At 36.5% G+C, this 23,576-nt stretch overlaps 1 protein-coding gene across 1 annotated transcript in view; it reads left to right on the top strand.

Annotated features, from left to right (window-relative positions):
* The window catches only part of CADM2 (cell adhesion molecule 2), a 417,999-nt gene that overhangs the window by 229,220 nt on the left and 165,203 nt on the right, over positions 1 to 23,576 (top strand). Inside the window, exon 7 of the mRNA XM_042782039.1 lies at positions 20,176 to 20,354. Within this exon, the coding sequence (XP_042637973.1) occupies positions 20,176 to 20,354 (179 nt within the window). The remainder of the gene's footprint in view (positions 1 to 20,175; positions 20,355 to 23,576) is intronic.

Raw genomic sequence — 23,576 nt, 5'->3', positions numbered from 1 at the left:
TGCTTCCAGAGCATGTTTGTATGATGTTGTGAATCGTATAATGCCCCCGCACCCCCCAAAAAAAAATCCACTGCCACTAAATTGGTTCTGGCTATAGCAACCTCATGTGTTCCGCCGTAGGGTTTTTCTTAAATGTAATCTTAATGGAAGCAGATCACCAGACTTATTCTTCCATAGTATATTGGGTAGATTTGAAGACCGACCTTTATGTTTGCAATTAAAAAAAAAAAAAAAAAAAATCTACTGACATCAAGCTGATTCTATCCTATAGTGTTTACAAGGCTGTAAATCTTTGCGGAAGGAGACTGCCTTGTCTTTCCCCCAAAGATGAGCTGATAGGTTCAAACCAACGACCTTTTTGGTTATCATCCAAAAGCCTAGCCATGGCACCATCAGAGCTCCTTTTTTGTTAGCAGTTGGATTGCAAATTGTTTCAAATCACACAATGTGGAGGCCAAATTGACAAGGTAGGAGATGACGCTATCTGTTGGAAATGCAAGCAGAAATGCAGTCTTCAGCAGAAGTGGAGGAGGTCACTTCTGTTAAAATAGAGCACGGGTATACAGTGATGTAATGTGTGGATATGGTCATGAGAAGAGGACTGTTTATATTGTATGGTTTATTTTGCTTAATGAAATATAAGGGTTTTTTTTTTTTTTTTTGAGAAAGGGAAGGGGCAGAAGCTTTAAAAAAATAAGAGAACATGTAATTAGTTATTTGAGAAAGTGAATTTTACCAATCATCATATCAGTTGTAGAATTGTTGGGCAGTTTTCAGGAGATCATTTGAAACATATGATTATGAATTTAAAGACCTTGGTTACACCATTTTTTTTTCCTTTAGCATATTTGATGTTCTGATAAAAGCACAGAGAAGATGAGAAAATTGTGTTAATCAGGGGCCTAGGATTAACCAGTTAACTAAAATGGATGTGGAAAAGGGGAAAAAAAAATGTATATATATATATATATATATGTGTGTGTGTGTGTGTGTATGTCTGTGTGTCTGTGCGTCTGTGTTTGTGTGTATATATGTGTGGTGCATGCATAGATCACTTCCATGGAGTCCATTCCCACTCATAGCATCCCCTCCTTGGGTTTCTGAGGCGATATCTCTATGGAAGTAGATTGCCCAGTTTTCCTTCCCAGTGTGTGTGTGTGTGTGTATGTGTGTGTATATACACATACATACACACACACATATACATAGATAGATACATGGAGGGAGAGAGAGAGACTATATTGTATGATTGGTTAAAGCGAGTATAGTTAGGAGGAGATTAAAGAATAAACGGAAATGGGATTTATTAGTTAAGATTAGGGGATTTGACTGGGGAAAAATTAGATTTTTAATGTAATCATGTAATAATGAAGACAGAGGTCAGGCCATGGCTGAAGTGGGTCTACAGAATAATTTTTGGACATGAGAGGGTTAGAGAACAGAGAAATCAATATATTGGATGGATTATAAAGTAAACACTAAAGTAATGAATTTGTAAGATTTTTTCTTGCTTCTATGACATTATTCTCTTTTGACATCCCTTATACTTTGTACTTCATTGTCTTAATTTTCATATCCCCTAACTGAAAGTATTCTAAGACAGTCATGTGCTCTTTTGTTTCCTTCTTAAGCTTGAATACTTGCTTGGGTCTAATATTTCTGTAACAATCTTACTCTCCACCAAGTTCTAATTTCTCTTTTCTATATTGCTGTATGAAGTTGCAATCAATTATTATTATTATTATTTTTCAGCACATGAATGCATCATGTCCCGGGCATCATGTTCCCATTTTTGTCTTCTTCTTTTTTTTTTTTTTTATTTTGAAATTTGTTTGCCTGGTTTGCTTGTTAGTATTTACCTTTTTTTTTTTTTTTTTCCCTCTAACACTAGCACTGTTCTCATTATACAGACTCAAAAACCCATAGATGGTTTCTCCTGCTTCCTTAATGCCATACTTGTGGCACCAGTAATTTCTTACTTTCCCCAAGTGCTCTTCTATCATCCTCTTGCTGCTTTCCTTTGTTATTACCCATCTTCATGTAGGATATAATTATCTCTCTTCAGACCTGTATATGTAGTCCCTTTTTTGAATTTCCTATTCCAGATATTTCACATTAATATTCTTAAAAGAAATTCTGATCAAGAATTATAATCAAAAATAATAAGAATATATTTTCATTTTTAAAGAAAGCCTGCATTCTTTGGTCTGGTATTCAAGGCCCTTTATTAATTACTTTAAATATATAGATATTTTCCCCATATCTACTTTGAACATTCTCATTTCTTTCTCTTTTTTGTTCATAGTCTTTTTTTTTTTTTTTTAAATAAGGAGTTCTGGCGATATAGTAGGAGCTCTGGTAGTGTAGTGACTAAGGCATTTGATTGCTAATCAGAAGGCTGGTGGTTCAAACCCACAGCTACTTCTCAGAAGGAAGATTGGGCAATCTACTTCTGTAGTGATACCACCTTGAAACCCAAGGAGGGGTTGCTATGGGTCAGATCAAACACGGCAATGAGTTTTGTTTTGTTTTGTTTTGTTTTTTTGGTAGAGATACTGCCTCAGAAACCCAAGGAGGGGTCACTATGAGTCAGAACTGACTTGATGGCAGTGACTGATCTTCATATTAACAAGTCACCATCAGTCTTCCAATCTAGTACTAAAAATACAATTTTGCATATTCAGCTTTTTGCCATACAGAGTATGTCTTTAGCAAAATTACTTATGAATATACACCTTTCTGTTCCCTAATATCAACTTATATCTTGACATTTGATTTAATTTCTCACAAAATTCAATTATCACATCAAGTGTCCTTAACTTTACCCTTTCTTAATTTGTCAATAGTAATTTTCCAAATAACTGTATTATTTTTCTGGCATTCACCATAGTTAAATTTATCCATGCAACATATGGCCTTTGGTGGACAAGCATCCTTCCTAAGGCTCTTACTATGCCTAAGTTGGCTTCTTTCATTTGTACCAGACAAAATTCTATCATTATTAAAGACATTATTGAAGAATTATATTTTTCATAAAGCCTACTGTGATGCATCAATCAGTAAATCACAAATCTTAAGATGTTTCATTTGCCTTTTTGTTGCTTAAGGAGACTTGTGACACAGTGTTTAAGTGCTCAGCTAACTGAAAGATCAGCTCATCAAACTCAGAATTTCTGTGGGAGAAAGATGTGGCTGTCTGCTTCTGTAAAGATGTACAGTCTCAGAAACTTTATAGAGAAGTTCTACTCTGCCCATGGGGTCACTATGAGTTGCAATTGACTTGATTGATATGTCCTGCAAAGTATTATGGTGGATGATATATGTCGTTATGATATCATATGGAGAAGACACCTTTTATTTTCCTCATAATCCCTGGTTTAAAAACTTGCACAGAACTTACAAATTTGTAGGTAGTTGTTTGATAATTACATAAACTTATGAGTACCCAGTCAAGAACATACAGGTATAACTAACAACCACAACAAAACTTCACCAATGTCTTATCTGTCTTAAGATGTAAACTTAAGAGTAAACCATGTTCTGATAATTAAAGCCACTGAGACTCATTGAAGGCTACTAGACTATAAGTATATCTGAAGTTTTGTTTCCCTTCTGCAAAATGATATCTATAAAAACAATCAGACAATAAAATGTTCAGTTGATTATGTGTCTACATTGTGATAAGTAAAACATTTAAGGTTAAGTTGACTTATACTAAAAGTTATTTGATGCTTTAAGAACTACTCTCATAAAAAAGTAGGAAATCATTATCAGGAATGAAAAGAAAACTTAATTTGTTACAATTAATTTGAACAGCATTTAAATCTAGAGAAATATCACACTTTGATGTACTCCCCAAGGGCCTAAAGCAATAATTTTGTAATAATTAATAATATGACTTTCCGTATCTGTAAAATGTTATTTATAAACTATGCTCAAAAACATTTCATTTGATTCTCAATAACACAATGATCCTTTGTATCTCTTTTAAATATTTAAAAATGCCCACAAGTAATCTCTTTCAAATTCTTCCTATTGAATAATCACATCTTTAGCTTTCAAGTAACTCACCACAAAATTATGTTTGAACCAGTTTCACAGCTTTAAGGGTACCCTTTGAACTTGCTTTGTATTTATATTTTTTTTTAAAAAATGAGACACTTCTGGTAAGATGGTGGAATAGGGAGACAAGCTCCACAGACCCTCTTCAACAAAGAAAAGAGAAACCAATTGACAGAGATACAGAAGCTAATTCTGGAGCCCTGAGCTTTGAAAGGAAGTATACAGAAGTGGATTAGGCATCAACTAGTGGAAAAACCTGAATGAAAACAGTGAGTATGGAGATGGTCGGAGCAGTGGACTGTCAGCTACTCTGACAGGACTGACCGCCTGAATATTTCCAAGTGGTATTGGGACCTGAGAATTGACCTGAAGATCAGCCCTGGTCCCCAAGGGCTGCATGGATGACTGTGCTGGTGATCTATGACTAGAAAGGGAAACTGCAAGGATGGAGACAACCTGAGTTATGGACTTTCAGCTGTCTGGAAGGTACAGCCATTTTGATTGTTTGCATGTGGCAGCCATTTTGGATATTTAAAGTGACGGAGGGCACAGTCATTTTGAAAGTTTACAAGCAGCAGTAATTTTGGATATTTAAAGTGATTGCTTAGTGCAGCCATTTTGATTGTTTACAATCAGTGGCCATTTTGGATATTTAAAGTGATCAAAGATGCAGCCATTTTGAATGTTTATAAGAAGTGGCCATTTTAGATTTTAAAGTGACAAGTTTCTCATTCAATTTCCAGGAACATAAGAATAAGCTCTGTTTGCCAAGGACAGCAGGGACACATAGGAGGCAGACAATGGGAAAGGAGACAGGTGATGAGTGTAGAAGAGATGCCAAGTAGTGAATAGAGGAGAACAGCACAGTACCCAGCTTACATAGATAACATACAAATAAAACAAAGAAAATGAAAATCACGGGCAAGTCACTCCAACATAAAATCACCAATTAAATAGAAACACAAAAATGTCACGATGCTTTGGAGACAACAGAGCATCATAGTCCACACAAAGAAGCACGATAAAGCAGGAGAAATGGGGGACCAGGATACAGACCCAAAACATATCCCTGAGGAAGATCCAGCATTGGAACTCCCTGATAAGGAATTCAAAAGAATTATATTTAGGTACCTTCAACTAATTGAGAGACAGATCAAGGAAAACACTGACAAAATTGAGAAAAACACACAGAAAACCCAAGGAAATTTTTGAAAGATAATACAAGAACAAAATGAAAAAAATAAATGAAAAATTAGAAATGATACAAAATCTACAGGCAGAAATCCAGAAGATTAATACCAAAGTTTCAGAAATAGATAACTCATTGAATGGGCAAAGGAGTAGATTTGAATCAATGGAGGACAGAATTAGTGAGAATGAAGACAAATACCTCAGTACATCTTTAGAAAGGGCACAATCAGAAAAAAAGATCAAAACAAAATGAAGAAAGCCTAAGGTTCATGTAGGATACCATCAAAAGGAATAACCTACATGTAATCAGAATTCCAGAACAGGAAGAGACAAATAAAACCACAGAAAAAAATGATCAAAGATTTGTTGGGAGAAAATTTTCCTGGTATAATGAAAGATGAGAATATATCCATTCAAGAAGTCCAAAGAACCCCAAACAGGATAGACCCCAAAAGAAAATCACCAAGATATATCATTATCAAACTCATCAAGATCAAATACAATTCAAGAATCCTAAAAGCAACACAGGAAAAACAAAAAGTTACCTACAAAGGGTAACCAATAAGAATAAGCTTGGATTTCTTGGCAGAAACCATGTAGGTGAGAAGACAATGGGATGGCATATATAACACCCTGAAAGAGAAAAATTTCCAACCAAGAATTATATATCCAGCAAAATTATCCCACAAACATGATGGTAAATATACATTTCTAAATAAGCAGAAATTAATGGAATTTGTTAAAACCAGACCAACCTTACAAGAGATGATGAAGGGAGTCCTTTGGACAGAGAACCAACAACAGCAAACAACAACTGACCATTAACACACATGATGACATGACCCCCAAACCAACCAAGTTAAGTTGTTATGTGCCGTCGAGTTGGACCCAACTCATAATGACCCCTCCTTGGGCTTCTGAGGTGGTTATCACTGTGGGTGTAGATTGCCCAACCTTCCCTCCGAGGAGTGGCTGGTGGATTTGAACCACCAGCCTTTTGGTTAGGAGTCAAGTGCCTTAGGCACTATGCCACCAGAGCTCCTAACCAAGTTATAGAAGTATCCAAAGTAAATAAGCCTATAAGATTGTAAACAGGGAACAAGAGACATCAATTGACAAATGAAGAAAACTACAAACCAAAAAGAGGGGAAAAAATGTGTAGTTACAGAACTTCTAAATGATAAGCATGTGAAGACAACTAAAAGATAGAACAGACTTTTCTAAACTTGGGAAGAAATTATAAATCTCAGGGTAACCCTCAAAAAAAAAAAAAGACAAACCTTGACATCAAAATAAAAAAGAGGACCAGTACAAATATTTAGCAAATACTAAAATAGCAACAAAGCAAGTGATACGATGATTCATAAACAAAATGAGCTCAGCACAGAAAATTATATGGAACAAAGAAATCAACACAATGAAAAAGCACAAAACAAAATGACAGCAACAAATGCAAACTTGCTGATATTTGCATATCTGTCAAGGGACTTATCTCTAAAATTTATAGAAAACTCCAATACCTCAACAACAAAAAGATTAACAATCCAATTAAATAATGGATGGACACATCACCAAAGAGGATACTAAGGCAGCCAGCATATACATGAAGAAATGTTCATGGTTATGAGCCATCAAAGAGAAGCAAATAAGGAGAACAATGAGATACCATCTCACCCTGGCACTAATGCCAAATTTCAACAAGACAGAAAATGGAGGATATTGGTGAGGATGTGGAGATATTGGAAATCTCATACACTGCTGGTGGGACTGTCAAATGATACAACCACTGTGGATAACAGTATGGCGATTCCCTAAAAAGCTGGAATTAGAAATACCATTTGACCTAGCAATCCCATTTGTTGTTGTTGTTGTTATGTGCCGTCTAGTCGGACCCGACTCATAGTGGCCCCTCCTTGGGTTGCCGAGGCAATATCACTACAGAAGTAGATTGCCCAACCTTTCTTCCAAGGAGCAGCTGGTGGGTTTGAACCACCGGCCTTCTGGTTAGCAGTCAAGTGCCTTAGACATTATGCTACTAGAGCTCCCTAGCAATCCCATTACTAGGTATACATCCTAAAGAAGTGAGAGCCAGGGTAAGAACAGATATATGCACCCGCGTTCATTACAGCACTATTTACAATAGCAAAAAGATGGAAACAACCTACTTGTACATCAGCAGAGGAATGGATAACCAAACTGGTACATACACACTAAAGAACAATATTGTTGTTGTTATTGTTATGTGCTGTGGAGTCAGATTTGATTCATAGTGACCCCTCCTTTTGTTTCCAAGTTAGGTAGTATAGTGCCTAAAGCACTTGACTGCTAACCAGAAGGCTGGTGGTTCAAACCCACCAGCCACTCCTCAGAAGAAATGTTGGGCAATTATATACAGTGAAATACACAAAACTAAAGTGACATGGGTCAATGCATTTTTTTTTTTTTTTTTTTTGGCAGTGTTCTCTCCCCTACCCTTCCACCCCTGGTAACCACCAAAGAAAGTTCCCTTCCATATATAGACTTTCATTTGACTTGTTACAATAATGAACTAATACTATATTTGTCCATCTGTGATTGACTTCTTTCACTCAGCATAATGTCCTCCAAGTTCATCCATGTTATGTGATGCTTTGCAGTTTCTACTGGCAGTTTAAACCCACCAGCCAGTCCTTGGAAGGAAGGTTGGGCAATCTCCTTCTGTAGTGATGTTGTTGTGGAACATATCTTTCTGGGGATATAACTCAAGACATTATTAATAGGATATGAATATTTGCAGATTTATTTTTTTTTTGCTTTGAGTCAGAACATGATGTTTATTTGAGTTCTATTATAGTTATATTTGTTTTTCTTTTGTTTAGGAAATGTACATTTAATTTTTATGGTATTAATTATAATATTAGAGTCCAACATATACTCTGTTTAGGAAGGAAAGGACAATACCAAACACAAAGGGAAAATAGTGATGTGAGTAAATGAAAGGACTCTAAAATGTATCTATTCCAGATTTTGAAAGCCAATTTTTCACTCCTATCCACTTCATCCAGGACACCAGAGGAATTCTAGTGGGACTTACCTTTCCATAGCTGAACTACTTATTCTTAATTGCTTGGTTCAGTCATGGGCCTGAAAAAGAAGATGAGAGTTGTGAAGGCAAAGCATATTTTCATTCTCCTCAGTACCAAAGGAATGAATGGTTCTACAAACAGGAGAATTTGACTGACTAATCCTGGCATAATCTTACAAAATAAATGCCTCAAAGACTGACCAGTGGATATCAGTAATTGGGTTTATATATTTATCAAGATGTTAAGTAGACAAGTGATCATAGAGTGTGACAATTGTTTTCTAATATTAATTTATAACTTACCAGACGGCTGGCGGTTCAAACCCACCAGCCACTCCTCGGAAGGAAGGTTGGGCAATCCTACTTCCGTAGTGATACTGCCTCGGAAACCCAAGGAGGGGTCGCTATGAGTCGGGGCCGACTCGACGGCACATAACAACAACAACAAGGAGTTGTTAGAAATAATGTAGAATCTCTTCTTATTAAAAAAAAAAAAAAAACACACTGCCTTCGAAAATCAATGAGTTAATAATAATAATAAGACCCTGGTGAGATATATACTGCTTCACTAAATCTTTGGAATACATGAGACTATATGTCTGAGCATATGTGGTTTCATTTTTCACTTTTATTATGTGAATATGCACTGTGACTTCGGGAATAAACTGTTGTAAAAGTGGCTTTAGGTACATACCATTGCCATTGAGTCAGCTCTGAATCATAGCGACCCCTCCTGGGTTTCTGAAGCATATCACTATGGAAGTAGATTGCCCAAGCTGCCTTTTATGGAGCGGCTGGTGGGTTTGAACCGCCAGCGTTCTGGTTGGCAGTCAGATGCCTTAGGCACTATGCCACCAGAGCTCCTACATTTAGAAAACCAAAACATAAACCAAATTTCATCTCATATGGAAGATTTCCAACTTATAATTACCAAGGATTTGAAGTGGAACTCTCCCATCTTCTCACTGCAGACTGGTATGCATTATTGTCTCATGTTTGGTACTGTTCTCTCTGCCCTGTTACTCTTGGTTTCTAACCCCTGCTCTTTTTCAGCCTTGTCACATTGAAACTGTAGACTGGAACCACTTAAAATGATCTCCTCTGGATACCTGAACAGCAGGGAAGATTGTTACTCATTTGCAACAAGAAACTCAATCATTTCTGGGTTCCAATTAGAGAAAGCCTAGGGGCCCTCTTTATTAAGATGAAACACAAATTGTATCATAACTTGCTAAACCATTTAATATTTTTATGGTGATATTAAAAAGTTTGAACATGTTAAATACTAATTGGGAATATGTGTAGGCTATTTTTAATTTATGCATAAACTCTAAGCGCCATTTCATTAAAATGCATCTTATGGTGCTGGCTCCTTTTGCTACTTTGGAGAATCATCACATATAGTAGATCAAGATTCCTGCAATACTTAGTGCCAGTGGAGACTTAAACTACTGATATGACCTCCTGCTAACAAATTTTGCAGTATTCTTTTCATCGTTTTCTAAACTAGAATTTTTTTTTTTTGGTGGGGAGATGTGGCTGGGAGGTTTTCTAAATACAGCATGGGAACTTGAATAATATATCTACATCACCAAATACATTTTTATATACACCATTTAAAAATCCATATCTAAATTTAATTACATATTTACAGAAGATGTATGCTTTTAAAACATGACTGTAATTTTGTGAATATGGAGAAAAACAAATCATGACACTTTGTATTTGAAAGTATAATTTGCAGTGTATGGAAGTAGTGAGATATTGTTAGGGGCCAAAAGAGTTGATTCCAAATAAGTAAATACATGTACATAATCATGTCTTTATATATTTAAAAAATTCTAACCATACATCAATGAAGCATTTCTTCTTAATAGAAAATTTTCTATGGTGTATTTTAAGGAGGAATCTTCTAAAATTAAGATTTTCTTAATATAACTTTTACTATAAAATTGCACCCATGTGGCTTTGAAGAAAGAAAGGTCATGATTAGTATTATTTCAGCTATATACAGTAAATTATAATTTTCTTGCTCCCCTTATCTGTCAGTTTGTCATTCTGTGGTGGCTTACATGTTATTTTGAGGCTGGGGCTATGCCACTGGTATTTCAAATGCCAGCTGATTCACCCATGGTAGACAAGATTCATCCGAGCTTCCAGACTAAACAGACTGGGAAGAAGGACATGGTCATGAACTTCTGAAAAGAACTGTCCATTGAAAACTTTATGCATAGCTGTGAAATATTGTCTGATATCTATTTCAAAACATATTTCTGGAAAACTTTATGTAGCCTTCTGAAACATTGTCTGATGCAGTGCCAGTAGATGAGCTCCTCAGGTCGGAAAACATTCAAAATACGACTGCAGAAGAGCAGCCTCCTCAAAGTAGAGTTGACCTTAATGATATGAGTGGAGTAAAGCTTTCAGAACTTCATTTACTAATGGGGCACAACTCAAAATGAGAAGAAACAGCTGCAAATATTTATTAATAATTGGAAAGTAGAATGTATGGTGTATGAAATAGGAAAATTGGAAATTGTCAAAAATGAAATGGAACTTATAAATATTGATATCCTAGGCATTTGTTGTTGTTGTTGCTAGGTGCCATTGAGTTGTGTTCCACTCATAGTGACCTTATGTGCAACAGAACAAAACACTTGTCCTGTGTCAGCATCACGATCCTTGCTATACCTGAGCTCATCATTGCAGCTACTGCATCAATCCATCTCTGAGGGCCTTCCCCTTCTTTGTGGACCCTTCACTCTAACAAGCATGATATCCTTCTCCAGGGAATGGTCCCTTCTGACAACATGACCAAAACAGGTGACACGAAGTCTGGGCATTCTTGTTTCCAAGGAGCATTATGGCTGCACTTCCAAAACAGATTTGTTAGTCCTTTTACCAGACCATGGTACTCTTAGCATTCTTCTCCAACACCACAACTTAAAAACATCAACTCTTCTTCATTCTTCCTTATTCAATGTCCAGATATCAGATGCACAAGATGCAACTGAAAATACCATGGCTTGGGTTAGGCACACCTTAGTCTTCAAGGAGACATCTTTGCTCGTCATCACTTAAAAGAGGTCTTTTGCAGAAAATTTGCCCAATGCAATCGGGCAATGCTGCTTTGGTTGGTGTTGATTATAGAACTAAGTAATATGCAGTCATTGACAACTTCAATCTTTTCTCCATCTATCGCAAAGCTGTTTATTGAACCATTTGTGAGGATTTTTGTTTTCTTTATATGTAAAGAGGTGTAATCAATACTGCAGACTGTAGTCTTTAATCTTCATCAGTAAATGCTTCAAGTCATCGTCATTTTCAGCAAGCAAAGTTGTGTCATCTTCGCATCACAGGTTGTTAATGAGTCTTCCTCCAATCTTGAACCCATATTATTTTTCATAGAATCCAGCTTCTCGGATTATTTCCTCAGCATACAGGTTGAATAAGTATGGTGAAAAGAAACAACCTTGATGCACTCCTTTCTTGATTTTGAACTATGCAGTTCCCCTTGTTCTCTTTGAATGACAGCCTCCTGATCTATGTACAGATCCCTCATGAGTACAATCAAGTGTTCTGTAATTCCTATTCTTCTCAATGTTATCTATAATTTATTATGATCCACACAATCAAATGCTTTTTCATAGTCAATAAAACATAAGTAAACATCTTTCTGGTATTCTTTGCTTTCAGCCAAGATCCATCTGACATCAGCTATGATATACTTCGTTCCATGTCCTCTCCTGAGTCCAGCTTGAATTTCTGGAAGTCTTCTGTCAATTATTGCTGCAATTGTTTTTGAATTATTTTCAGTAAGATTTTAGTTGCATGTGATATTAGTGATATTGTTTGTTTGATAATTTCCACTTTCTGTGGAATCACCTCTCTTTGGAATGGGTACAAATATGGACCTCTTCCAGTCAGTTGGCCAGATAGCTGTCTTCCAGATCTCTTGGCATAGACAAGTGAGTGCCACCAGGGTGGCATCCATTTGTTGAAAATCTCAATGGGTATTCCGTCAATTCCTGGAGCCTTGTTTTTCATCAATTCCATTAGTGCAGCCTTGACTTCTTCTTACAGTACCATTGCTTCTTGATTATATGTCACCTCCTGAAATGGATGAAGATTGACCAATGATTTTTCATATAGTGACTGTGCATTCCTTCCATCTTCGTTTGATGTTTCCTGTATCATTCAAAATTTTGCCCATAGAATCTTTCAATATTCAATTGGAGGCTTATATTTTTTCTTTGGTTCTTTCAGCATGAGAAATGCTGAGCATGTTCTTTGCTTTTGGTTTTCAAACTCCTGGTCTGTGCACATTTTACTATAGTCATTGGCTTTGTCTTCTACAGTTTGTCTTTGAAATCTTCTGTTCAGCTCTTTTATCTTGTCATTTCTTCCATTTGTTTTAGCTACTTTCTGTTCAAGGGCAAGTTTCAGAGTCTCTTCTGACATCCATTTTGGTCATTTCTTCCTTTCTTATCTTTTTAATGAACTCTTGCTTTCTTTGTGGATAATGTTCTTGATGTCATCTCACAATTCCTCTGGTTTTTGGTAATTGGTGTTCAGTGTATCAAATCTATTCTTTAGATGGTCTCTAAATTCAGGAGGGATATTATCAAGGTCATATTTTGGCACTCATGGACTCAATTGGTATTCCATCAGTTCCTGGAGCCTTGTTTTTCATTGATTCCATCAGTGCAGCCTTGACTTCTTTCAGTACCATTGTTTTACTTGTCTTCAACTTTAACTTGAGTGTGCATATAAGCAGTTGATGGTCTGTCTGTTCCACAATCAGCTCCTGACCTTGTTTGGCCAAAGATATTGAACTGCTTCATCACCTCTTGCCATAGATGTTGTCAATCTGATTCCTATGTATTCCATCTGGTGAAGTCCACATGTATAGCCATTGCTTATGTTGTTGAAAAAAGGTATTTGTAATGAATAAGTTGTTGGTCTTGCAAAATTTTATCATGCCATCTCCAGTGTTATTTCTATTATCAAGTCCATATTTTCCAATTACTGGTAACTCTTCTTTGTTTTCAACTTTTGCATTCCAGTCACCAGTGATAACAACACATTTTGATTGCCTGTTTGGTCAATTTCAGACTGCAGAAGTTGGCAGAAATCTTCAATTTCCTCCTCTTTGACTTGGCAGTTGGTGCATATATTTAAATAATAGTAGTATTAACTGGTCTTCCTTGGAGCCATATGGATATCATCCTGTCAATGACAGCAGTATACTTCAGGACAGATCTCAAAACAGTCTTTTTGACGATGAATGTCATACCATTCCTCTTTAATTTGACATTCCTGTCATAGTAGATTATGTGGTTTTCTGATTCAAAATGGTCAAAACCAGTCCATTTCAACTCACTGATGCCTTGGATATGGACTTTTATGTGATCCATTTCATTTTTGACAACTTCCAATTTTCCTAGATTCATACTTCACACATTCCATGTTCCAGTTATTAATGGATGTCTGCAGCTGTTTCTACTTGTTTGGAGTCATGCCACATCAGCTAATGGAGGTTCTGAAAGTTTTACTCTATCCATATCGTTAAAGTCATCTCTACTCTGAGAAGTCAGCTCTTTCCCAATCAAATTTTGAGTGCCTTTAGACCTGATGGGCTCATCTTCTGGCACTTTATCAGACATTTCAGGATATTCATAAAGTTTTCCAGTGATAATATCAGACACTGTTTCACTACTATTCATAAGGTTTTCAGTGGCCAGTTGTTTGAGAAAGGGATGGCCTCTTCCTTCTTTCGAGTCTGTCTTAGCCTGGAAGCTCTGCTGAAACCTGTCCACCATGGGTAATCCAGTTGGCATTTTGCAACACCAGTGACATAGCCTCCAGCCCCATAGCAACATATAAGCCACCACAGGAGAACAAACTGACAGACAAGTTTGCCTCCCTTAGTTGATCCTAACCCCTCTATGCCTTACTACCTTGGCTACCAGGCTTAAAATGGAGTCACCCCAAGTGAAAGCAGCTCTTAGGCCCCAGGATTGCCTACCTCAGGCCGAACTTTAAAATAGAGCCACCCCCAAATGAAAAGCAGCCCCCAAAACATGGGCCCACCTACCTCAGGCCCCAGCCTTGAAATAGAGGTGTTTCCAAGAGAAAAAAACAGCCCTCAAAACCCAAGCCCACCCACCTTGGCCTCTGGCTTTAAAATAGAGCCACCCCCAAGTGAAAAGCAGCCCCCAAGCCCCGGGCCCACCTACCTCAGGCCCCTGCCCTTAAAACCCAAGTGAAAAGCAGCCCCTGAGCCCCAGGCCAGCTTACCACAGGCCCCAGCCTTAAACAGAGCCACCCTCAAGCAAAAAGCAGCCTCTAAGCCCCAGGCTCACCTACCTCAGTCCCTGTCCTTGAAATACAGCTGCCCCAAAATCAAAAGCAGCCCCCAACTCCAGGCCCACCTACCTTGGGTCCCAGACTTAAAAATCAACTGGTATTGGCCATTTTGAATCAGAAAATCATATGGCCTACTATTCTGGGAATAACAAATTGAAGAGGAATGGCATTCATTCATTGTCAAAAAGAATATTTCAAGATCTATCCTGAATTATAATGCTGTCAGTGATAGGATAATATCCATATGGCTACAAGGAAGAGCAGTTAATACTTCTATTATTCAAATTTATGCACCAACCATGAAAACCAAAGATGAAGAAATTAAGGATTTTTACAAACTTCTTCAGTCTGAAATTGACCAAACATGCAATCAAGATTTTTTTGAGTATTGCTGTGATTGGAATATGAATGTTGGAAACAAAGGAAAATCATCAGTGTTTGAAAAATATGGTCTTGGTGATAGAAATGACACGGGAGATCACATGAGAGAATTTTGCAAGACTAACAACTTATTCATTGCAAATATCTTTTTTTTTTTCAACTATTAAGAGCAGCTATACATGCAGACTTCACCAGATGGAATACACAGGAATGAGGTCAACAACATCTGTGGAAGAGGCAATGGAGAAGCTCAATATCATCACTCAAAACAAGGACAGAAGCTGACTGCGGAACAAACCATAAATTGCTCATATGCAAATTCTAGTTGAAGCTGAAAAAAATTAAAACACATCCAAGAGAACCAAAATAAGACCTGGAGTATATCCCATCTGAATTTATAGACTATTTTAAGAATAGATTTGATGCATTGAATGCCAGTGACCAAAGACAAAATGAGTTGTGAGATGACATCAAGAACATCATGCATAAAGAAAGCAAAAGGTCATTAAAAAGATAGGAAAGAAAAAGACCAAAATAGGTATCAGAAGAGACTCTGAAACTTTCTCTTGAATGTAGAGTAGTTAAACAAAAGGAAGAAATATTGAAATAAAAGAGTTAAACAGAGTTCAAGGGGCAGCTTGAGAAGAAAAAGTCAAGTATTCTAATGAAATATGCAAAGACCTGGAGTTAGAAAACCAAATGGGAAGAACATTTTCCAGCATTCCTCAAGTGGAAAGAATTGAAAATGAAATTTAAGCCTTGAATTGCAATATTGAAGGATTCTATGGGAGTTCTGGTGGCATAGTGCCTAAGGCATTTGACTGCTAACCAGATGGCTGGAAGTTCAAACCCACCAGCCACTTCTCAGAAGGAAGATGTGGCAATCTACTTCTGTAGTGATACTGCCTTGGAAACCCAAGGAGGGGTCTCTATGAGTCAGGTCTGACTCTACAGCACATAACACACGCATACACATGGGCAAAATATTGAACGATGTAGGGAGCATCAAAAGAAGATAGAAGGAATACACAGAGTCACTGTATCAAAAAGAATTGATAGACATTCTGTCATTTCAGAAAGTAGCATATGACCAAGAACCAATGGGTGTTAAAGGGACAAATCCAAGCTGCATTGAAGGAACTGGCAAAAACAAGGCTCCAGGAATTGACAAAATATCCAGTGAGCTGTTGCAACAAAGAGATGCAGTGCTTGAGATGCTTACTCGTTTATGCCAAGAAAATTTGAAGAGAGTTACCTGGCCATTTGTGCCCATTTCAAAGAAAGGTGATCCAACAGAATGTGGATATTATGAAATAATATAATTAACATCACAAACAAGTAAATTTCTCCTAAATTCAAAAGCACTTGCAGCAGTAGATTAACAAGGAACTTCCAGAAATCCAAACTGGATTCAGAAGAGGATGTGGAATGAGGGATATCATTGCTGATGTCAGATGGATCTTGGCTGAAAGCAAAGAGTACCAGAAAGATGTTCACTTGTGTTTTATTGACAATACAAAGGCATTCAACAGTGTAGATCTTGACAAATTATGGATAACATTGGGAAGAATGGGAATTTCAAAACACTTACTTGTGTTCGTGAGGAAGCTGTACATGTCATTTGAACAGAAGAATGGAATACTGCATGATTTTAAATCAGGAAGGACATGTGTCAGGATTGTATGGTTTTACTATACTTATTAAATCTGTATGCTGAACAAATAATCCAATACTGGACTATATGCAGAAGAATGCACTATCAGGATTGGAGAAAGACTCATTAAAAACCTGGGATATGCAGGTGATACAACCTTGCTTGCTGAAAGTGAAGAGGACTTGAAACACTTTCTGTTGAAGGTTAAAATTTACCGTCTCCAGTATGAATTACATCTCAACCTAAAGAAAATGAAAATCTCCACAACTGGACCAATAAACAACATCACAATAAATGGAGAAAAGCTTGAAATTGTCAAATATTTCATTTTACTTGAATCTACAACCAACCCTTTTGAAAGCAGTGGTCAAGAAATCAGAAGTCATATTTCACTAGGCAAATCTATTGCAAAATACTTCTATAAAGTGTTGAATAGCAAATAAGTCACTTTGAAGATTAAAGTGAGCCTAACCCAAGCCATAACCAAAACTCACTGCCATTGAGTCAATTTGTACACATATCTACCCCCATTGGGTTCCCAAGGCTGTAAATCTTCACAGAAGTAGATCACCTAATTTTCCTTCTGCTGATCTTCTTGTTAGCAGCCAAGTGCCTTATCCACTATACCACCAGAGCTCCTTGTTTTCCAGTTGCCTCACATGCACATGAAAACTGGACAATGAACAAAAAAGATCTAAGAAGAGTTGATTCCTTTGAATTGTGGTGTTAGCGAAGAATACTGAAAATACTATGAATTGCTGAAAAACAAATCTATCCTAGAAGAAATGCAGCTAGAATGCTTCTTAGAAGCGAGAATGGCCAGAATCCATCTCACATGATTTGGTCATATGGTGAGAAGGGACCAGTCCCTGGAGAATGATATCATGCATGGTGAAGTGGAGAGTCAGAGAAAAAGGTGAAGACCTTCAATGAGATTGATTAGCACAATGGCTGCAACATTGGCTCAAGCATTGTGAGGATGGCACATGATAGGAAAGAGTTTTGCTCTGTTGTATATAGGTTTTCAATGAGTTGGATCAATTTGAAGTCACCTAACAACAACAACAGTGTTTTGTTGTTATTTTGCCTTTTCAAAGGATTTAAGGATGTGTGTTGTTTTTGTTGTTGTTAGGTGCCTTTGAGTCAACGCCGATTCATAGCAACCTTATGCACAAAAGAACAAAACACTGCCCAGTCCAGAGGGATGTGTTTGGTACAAGATTATTCAGAATATGAGCTTAAAGCAAGAATTAATAGATTAAAAGCAATTAGCAGATGTAGGATATATGTAACAAGTTGGAAAGTACTAATAGTGGTTTTTTTTTTTAAGTTTTTTTTTAAGTTTTAAGATACTATAGAAATAAGTTCTCTGCATAATTGAATGATGGAGATTTCTACATTTTGGTAATATATATTGTGTGTGTATATATATTGTATATACTCACTGCCGTCCAGTCGGATCCAATTCATAGTGACCCTTCCTTGGGTTTCCCAGGCAGTATTCCATGGATATTCTTTCCAGTATTTACTATTACTGGTTTGCAATATTTATTTATTTTTGTCAGGGAAAAAAAAAAAATCTTTCTTCACAAGAAAGATGCAGTAGGTACAGGAAACATTTTTCATAATCTATGTTCTAATCTTACTTATAATAACAGAAAATAAATTATGTGGTAATTACATTTTGTGTCAACTTGGCTGGGCCTGTTGAGTGGCTGGGCAGCTGAATGTAGTTATTCCCCATGTTGTGATTGGTAATTAACTCCATGTTGGAATGTACTAGAGCGGCTGAGTAGCTCCTTTAGGTATGTGGTCTGCTTCTCATATATAAGAAACAGCTTTGGGAATGGTCTCCAGCTTATGGCACACTTGGACCCTGGATGTAGCCTTGTCATTGTTCAGCAGCTTGCCATGCTCTGCCAACCTTGGGACTTACAATGGACTTAAAGTAATGGCCTGTCATGTGGTTTGGTAACATTGGGACTGTGTCATTTTATTTGTCAACATTGGGCTTGTTAGCCTCAGCAGCCAGTAGCTGCCTTAGTGAAGAGATGCCTCTAGCTCCAGTGGGCTGGGAGTAAGAGGAAGAGCTGAAGCACAAGACTGAGGGGTTTTCACTCAGCCCCTAGAGCCTGGCACTTTGAACTTGAACTTAAAGCCTCCAAATTGTAAGAATAAACTCCTGTTTGTTAAGGCCATCCCATTTGTGGTATATTCTTGTCAGAGTGGCACTAGGTAAGAAAAACAAATTATTTTTACCCAAATAAATAAATATCCAAAGCATTTCTTTAGAATAATTTTCAACTGTGTTGTAATATTATGCTTAAATTAAAAAATTATAACATAAAAGAACTAGGATAATATTATCCTGTTGGAAAGCAGGAGAGTGGATGAAGTATGAAACTACAGAATCAAACCAGAGTTTGAATATTTCTCTGACCTGTATTCTTATATGCATTAATTAAAAACAAGCAAACAAAAACAACAACAACAAAAAAAATATATCCAGCATATATGTTGAAAACTGTAGAAAATATGTGAAAAGTCACTAGTTATAAATACATGGGGGTATGTATTATTAATATTTTTTTCATTAATAATCTTAAAAGACTGAAATTCTTAAAGACAGACTCCCATGGTTCATTTACCCCTCTTTCTTCCCTAAAAGTAATCAAAATAGACATTCTCTAGAAGTATTTTACTAAAAGACAACTATCAGAAAAAAAATCTTTACACCACTGAGAAAAGCAAGACAGTTAACTTCTGGTACCCACCAGCCACTCCTCGGAAGGAAGGTTGGGCAATCCTACTTCCGTAGTGATACTGCCTCGGAAACCCAAGGAGGGGTCGCTATAAGTCAGGTATGACTCGACGGCACATAACAACAACAACAACATTTTTAGGTAAAGTTGTTTCTCAATTATGGCCGCAAATGGGTGTAATCCCAAGTTCTTTGGGGATAGGGTCTCCAATAAGGCAGGCATCATCCTTGGATTTCCGTAGCAGTATCTCTATGGAAGTAGATTCCCCTATCTTCCTTCCAAGGTTTGGATGATGGCTTTGAACCACCAGCCTTCTGGTTAGCGGTCAAATGCTTTCGACACTACACCACCAGAGCGCCCCTTAGAGAGGTAGCAGTCATGAATGATTAGCAGTAGGATCTGAACAGTAGGAAAGGGACCAGCATGATCATACAAGGGACTGAACAAATTACCTCCTCTACTCAAATCTGCTTAAATAATTAGAATATAATTCACTTAGACTGGCCATACCTCCAATTCTTTTGAAGTGCATAGAAGATGATGCTTCTTTCAGTACCTTGCAGAAGTTTGAACTTGGTTATGCAGAAAGTATGTGCTATTTGTTAATTGCTCAAATAACTTAATTCATAGAATATGTAAGGTTTTTGTTTTTGTTTTTTTTCCTTATCTGTATGTATGTTTGAATCCAATAGGCCAGAACCTGTTTTGTGGACAAAGGATGGAGGAGAATTACCAGATCCTGACCGAATGGTTGTGAGTGGTAGGGAGTTAAACATTCTTTTCTTGAACAAAACGGATAATGGTACATACCGATGTGAAGCCACAAACACCATTGGCCAAAGCAGCGCGGAATATGTTCTCATTGTACATGGTAAGTACCATTTTGAAAACATGATACAAAAAATAATGAATGACCTGAAACATTTTAAATTCCCAAAAATATTTGGAATAATAAATACAATTAAACAGACTTTCTGGGATTTTTTTCAGAAGAACTTCACATATATGTAAATATCTCCAAGATTCATGATTACTATGTTCCAAGCCAGGCTAATAAAATAAAATTACAACATACATTACAGATAAAAATTGTTTTGTGAAATTTTATTTTAAGTTTATTTGTGTAATTTTTAGTGATAAATAGTGAATTATGATAAATAGTAACTTAATGATTATATTTAAATTTTGCAAACCAATGCTTTTAGTTCTACTTGAGAATCATGAAACTAATGTTTCTTTTAAGCTTATTTTGGTCATATTATAACATATATTTTATCATTATTATAACTGATTTCTAAAAGATAAAAGTATGTCAATCCAATGGAGCAAAGTATGCATGCTACTGGTAACAGCAGTAATTTTTCTTGAACAATAATTTGAAACTTCCGCAATTTTCTCTTGACTATACCAAAATGGCAGAAGGAAATACCAATCCCAAAGGTTGAAGAGAATATCTCTTTCCCTACTAACAGAGGCTACATTGAGTTGTTAATAGAGGAGTATTAACATATGGTTAGAGGGAGATAAACATGTATGAGATACATACATACTGTGATAAATACCATTAGGCAGCTTACTTTATTGTATGCAAGACTTTGCAGAGTATTTTTTTATATGCCAGAGTGCATTATCAATCTCAAAGAGAAAGAAACACTGGAGAATATAACCTTTTCTACATGTGTATGACCAAGGAAACTGTTTCTGAGACTGGTATTGGGCTCTAAACAACATTATAGCAATCTGAATTTGTTGTTGTGTTTAGGTGCCCTTGAGTCAGTTCTGACTCACAGTGACCCTTTGTACTAGAGAATGAAACAATGCATGGTCTTGTGCCAGCCTGACAATTGCTGCTATGTTTGAGACCACTGTTGCAGCACTGTGCCAATCCATGGAGGGTCTTTCTCTTTTTCACTAAACCTGTACTTTACTAAGCATGATGTACTTTTCCAGGGACTGGTCCCTTCTGATAACATGCCCAAAGTATGTGAAATGAAATTTCTGCATCCTCACTTCTAAGGAGCATTCTGATTATACTTCTTCCAAAACATGTTTGTTTGTTCTTCTGGCAATCCATGATGTATATTCAATATTCTTCACCAACAACATAAATTTAAAGCATAATTCTTCTCCAGTCTTCCTTATTCATTTACCAGCATTCACAAACACAGGAAGTGAGTGCAAATACCATGGCTTACGTCAGGTGCACTTCAGTCCTTGAAGTGATGTCTTTATTTTTTTAATACTTTAAAGAGATCTTTTGCAGCAGACTTGCCTAATCAATACATCATTTGGTTTTTTGACTGTTTCATCCATGGACATTGATAGTTGATCCAAGTAAAATGAAATTTTTGACAACTTTAATATTAATTTTCTCTGTTTATCATTATTTGCTATTGGTCCAGTTGTGAGGATTTTTTTTCTTTTATGTTTAGTTGAACATCATACTGAAAGCTATAGTCTTTGATCTTCATGACCAGAAGCTTCTATTCCATTTGAATTTCAGCAAGCAAGGTTGTGTTATCTGCAGATTGCAGGTTGTTAATGAGGCTTCCTCCAATACTGATGGCATGTTTTTCATCATATTGTCTGGCTTCTTGAATTATTTAATCAGCATGCAGATTGATAAGTGTGGTGAAAGTATACAAGCCTGACACAGACTTTTCCTTCTTTTAAAACATGAAGTATCCCCTTGTTCTGTTTGAACGACTGCCTCTTGGTCTTTGTACAGTTTCTATATGAGAATAATTAATGATTCTGGAATTCTCATTCTTCACAATGTCATCCCCAAATTGTTATGATTCATAAAGTCTGATGCCTTTGCACAGTCAATAAAACACAGGTAACATATTTCAGGTGTTCTCTGCTTTCAGCTAAGATCTATTTGACATCAGCTATGACATCCCTCTTTCCACATTCTCTTCTGAATCTGGTTTGAGTTTCTGATAGTTCCTTTCTGATATATTACTTTAATCATTTTTGAATTATCATGAGTGTAATTTTATTGCAATGTGATGTTAATGTTGTTGTTTGATAACTTCTGCATTCCATTGTATGATTTTTCTGTGGAATGCACATGTATATGGATCACTTCCAGTTGGTTGGCCAGGTAGCTTTCTCTCAAATTTCTTGGAATAGACAAATGTGTATTTCCAGCCTTGCATCTATTTGTTGAAACATCTATTGGTATTCTTGTAATCTTTTTTTCTGCCAACACCTTCAGTGTACCTTGGACTTCTTCATTCAGTAATATTGTGGTTCTTGATCATATGCAGCTTCCTGAATCAGTTGAACATCCACAGATTGTTTTTCATACAGTGACTCTGTGTATTCATTCCATCTTCTTTTGATGTTTCCTGTGCCTCTTCAATATTTTTGTCTATAGAATCTTTCAGTGTTGCTTCTTGAGACTTGAATTTTTTCTTCAATTTTTTTCAGATTAAGAAATGCAAGCTATATCGTTCCTTTTTGATTTCCTAAGTTCAGGTTTTTATATATTTCATTGTAATATTTTACTTTGTCTTCTCTAATTGCCATTTGAAATCTCCTGTTCAGCTCTTTTACTTTATCACTTCTTCCATTCACTTTAGCTATTCTGCATTCAAGAACAAGTATTAGAGTCTATCCTGACATCCACTGTGATACTTTCTTTTTCTTCTGTTTTTAATGACCTTTCACTTTCTTCATATATGAAGCCCCTTATATCATCCTACATCTCATCTGGTCTTTGCTTATTAGTGCCCAATGCATCAAATCTATTCTGAAATAGTGTTTAAATTCAGGTGAGATATACTACTAATGGTTGTACTTCGACTCTAGTAGACATGTTTTCATTTTCTTCAGCTTCAACTTTAACTTGCATATGGTCATTTGATGGTCTTTTCCACAGTCAGTCTCTGACCTTCTTCTGACTGGTGATATTGAGCTTCTCTTGTCTCTTTCCACAGATGTACACTACTTGATTCCTAAGCATTTCATCTGGTGAGGTCCATGTGTAAAGTTACCATTTATGCTGTTGGTAAAAGATATTTGTAATGAATAAGTCATTGGCCCTGTAAAATTCTATCATGCAGCATTTTTTCTGTCACCTAGGCCA

The sequence above is a fragment of the Orycteropus afer genome, unplaced genomic scaffold (genome assembly GCF_000298275.1).
Source record: "Orycteropus afer afer isolate SDZICR_OR568_19922 unplaced genomic scaffold, OryAfe1.0 scaffold00225, whole genome shotgun sequence".
In the NCBI taxonomy this organism is placed as follows: domain Eukaryota; kingdom Metazoa; phylum Chordata; class Mammalia; order Tubulidentata; family Orycteropodidae; genus Orycteropus; species Orycteropus afer.
Note: the sequence above shows the minus strand (reverse complement) of the source record. Positions and strands in the feature narration are given on the sequence as shown.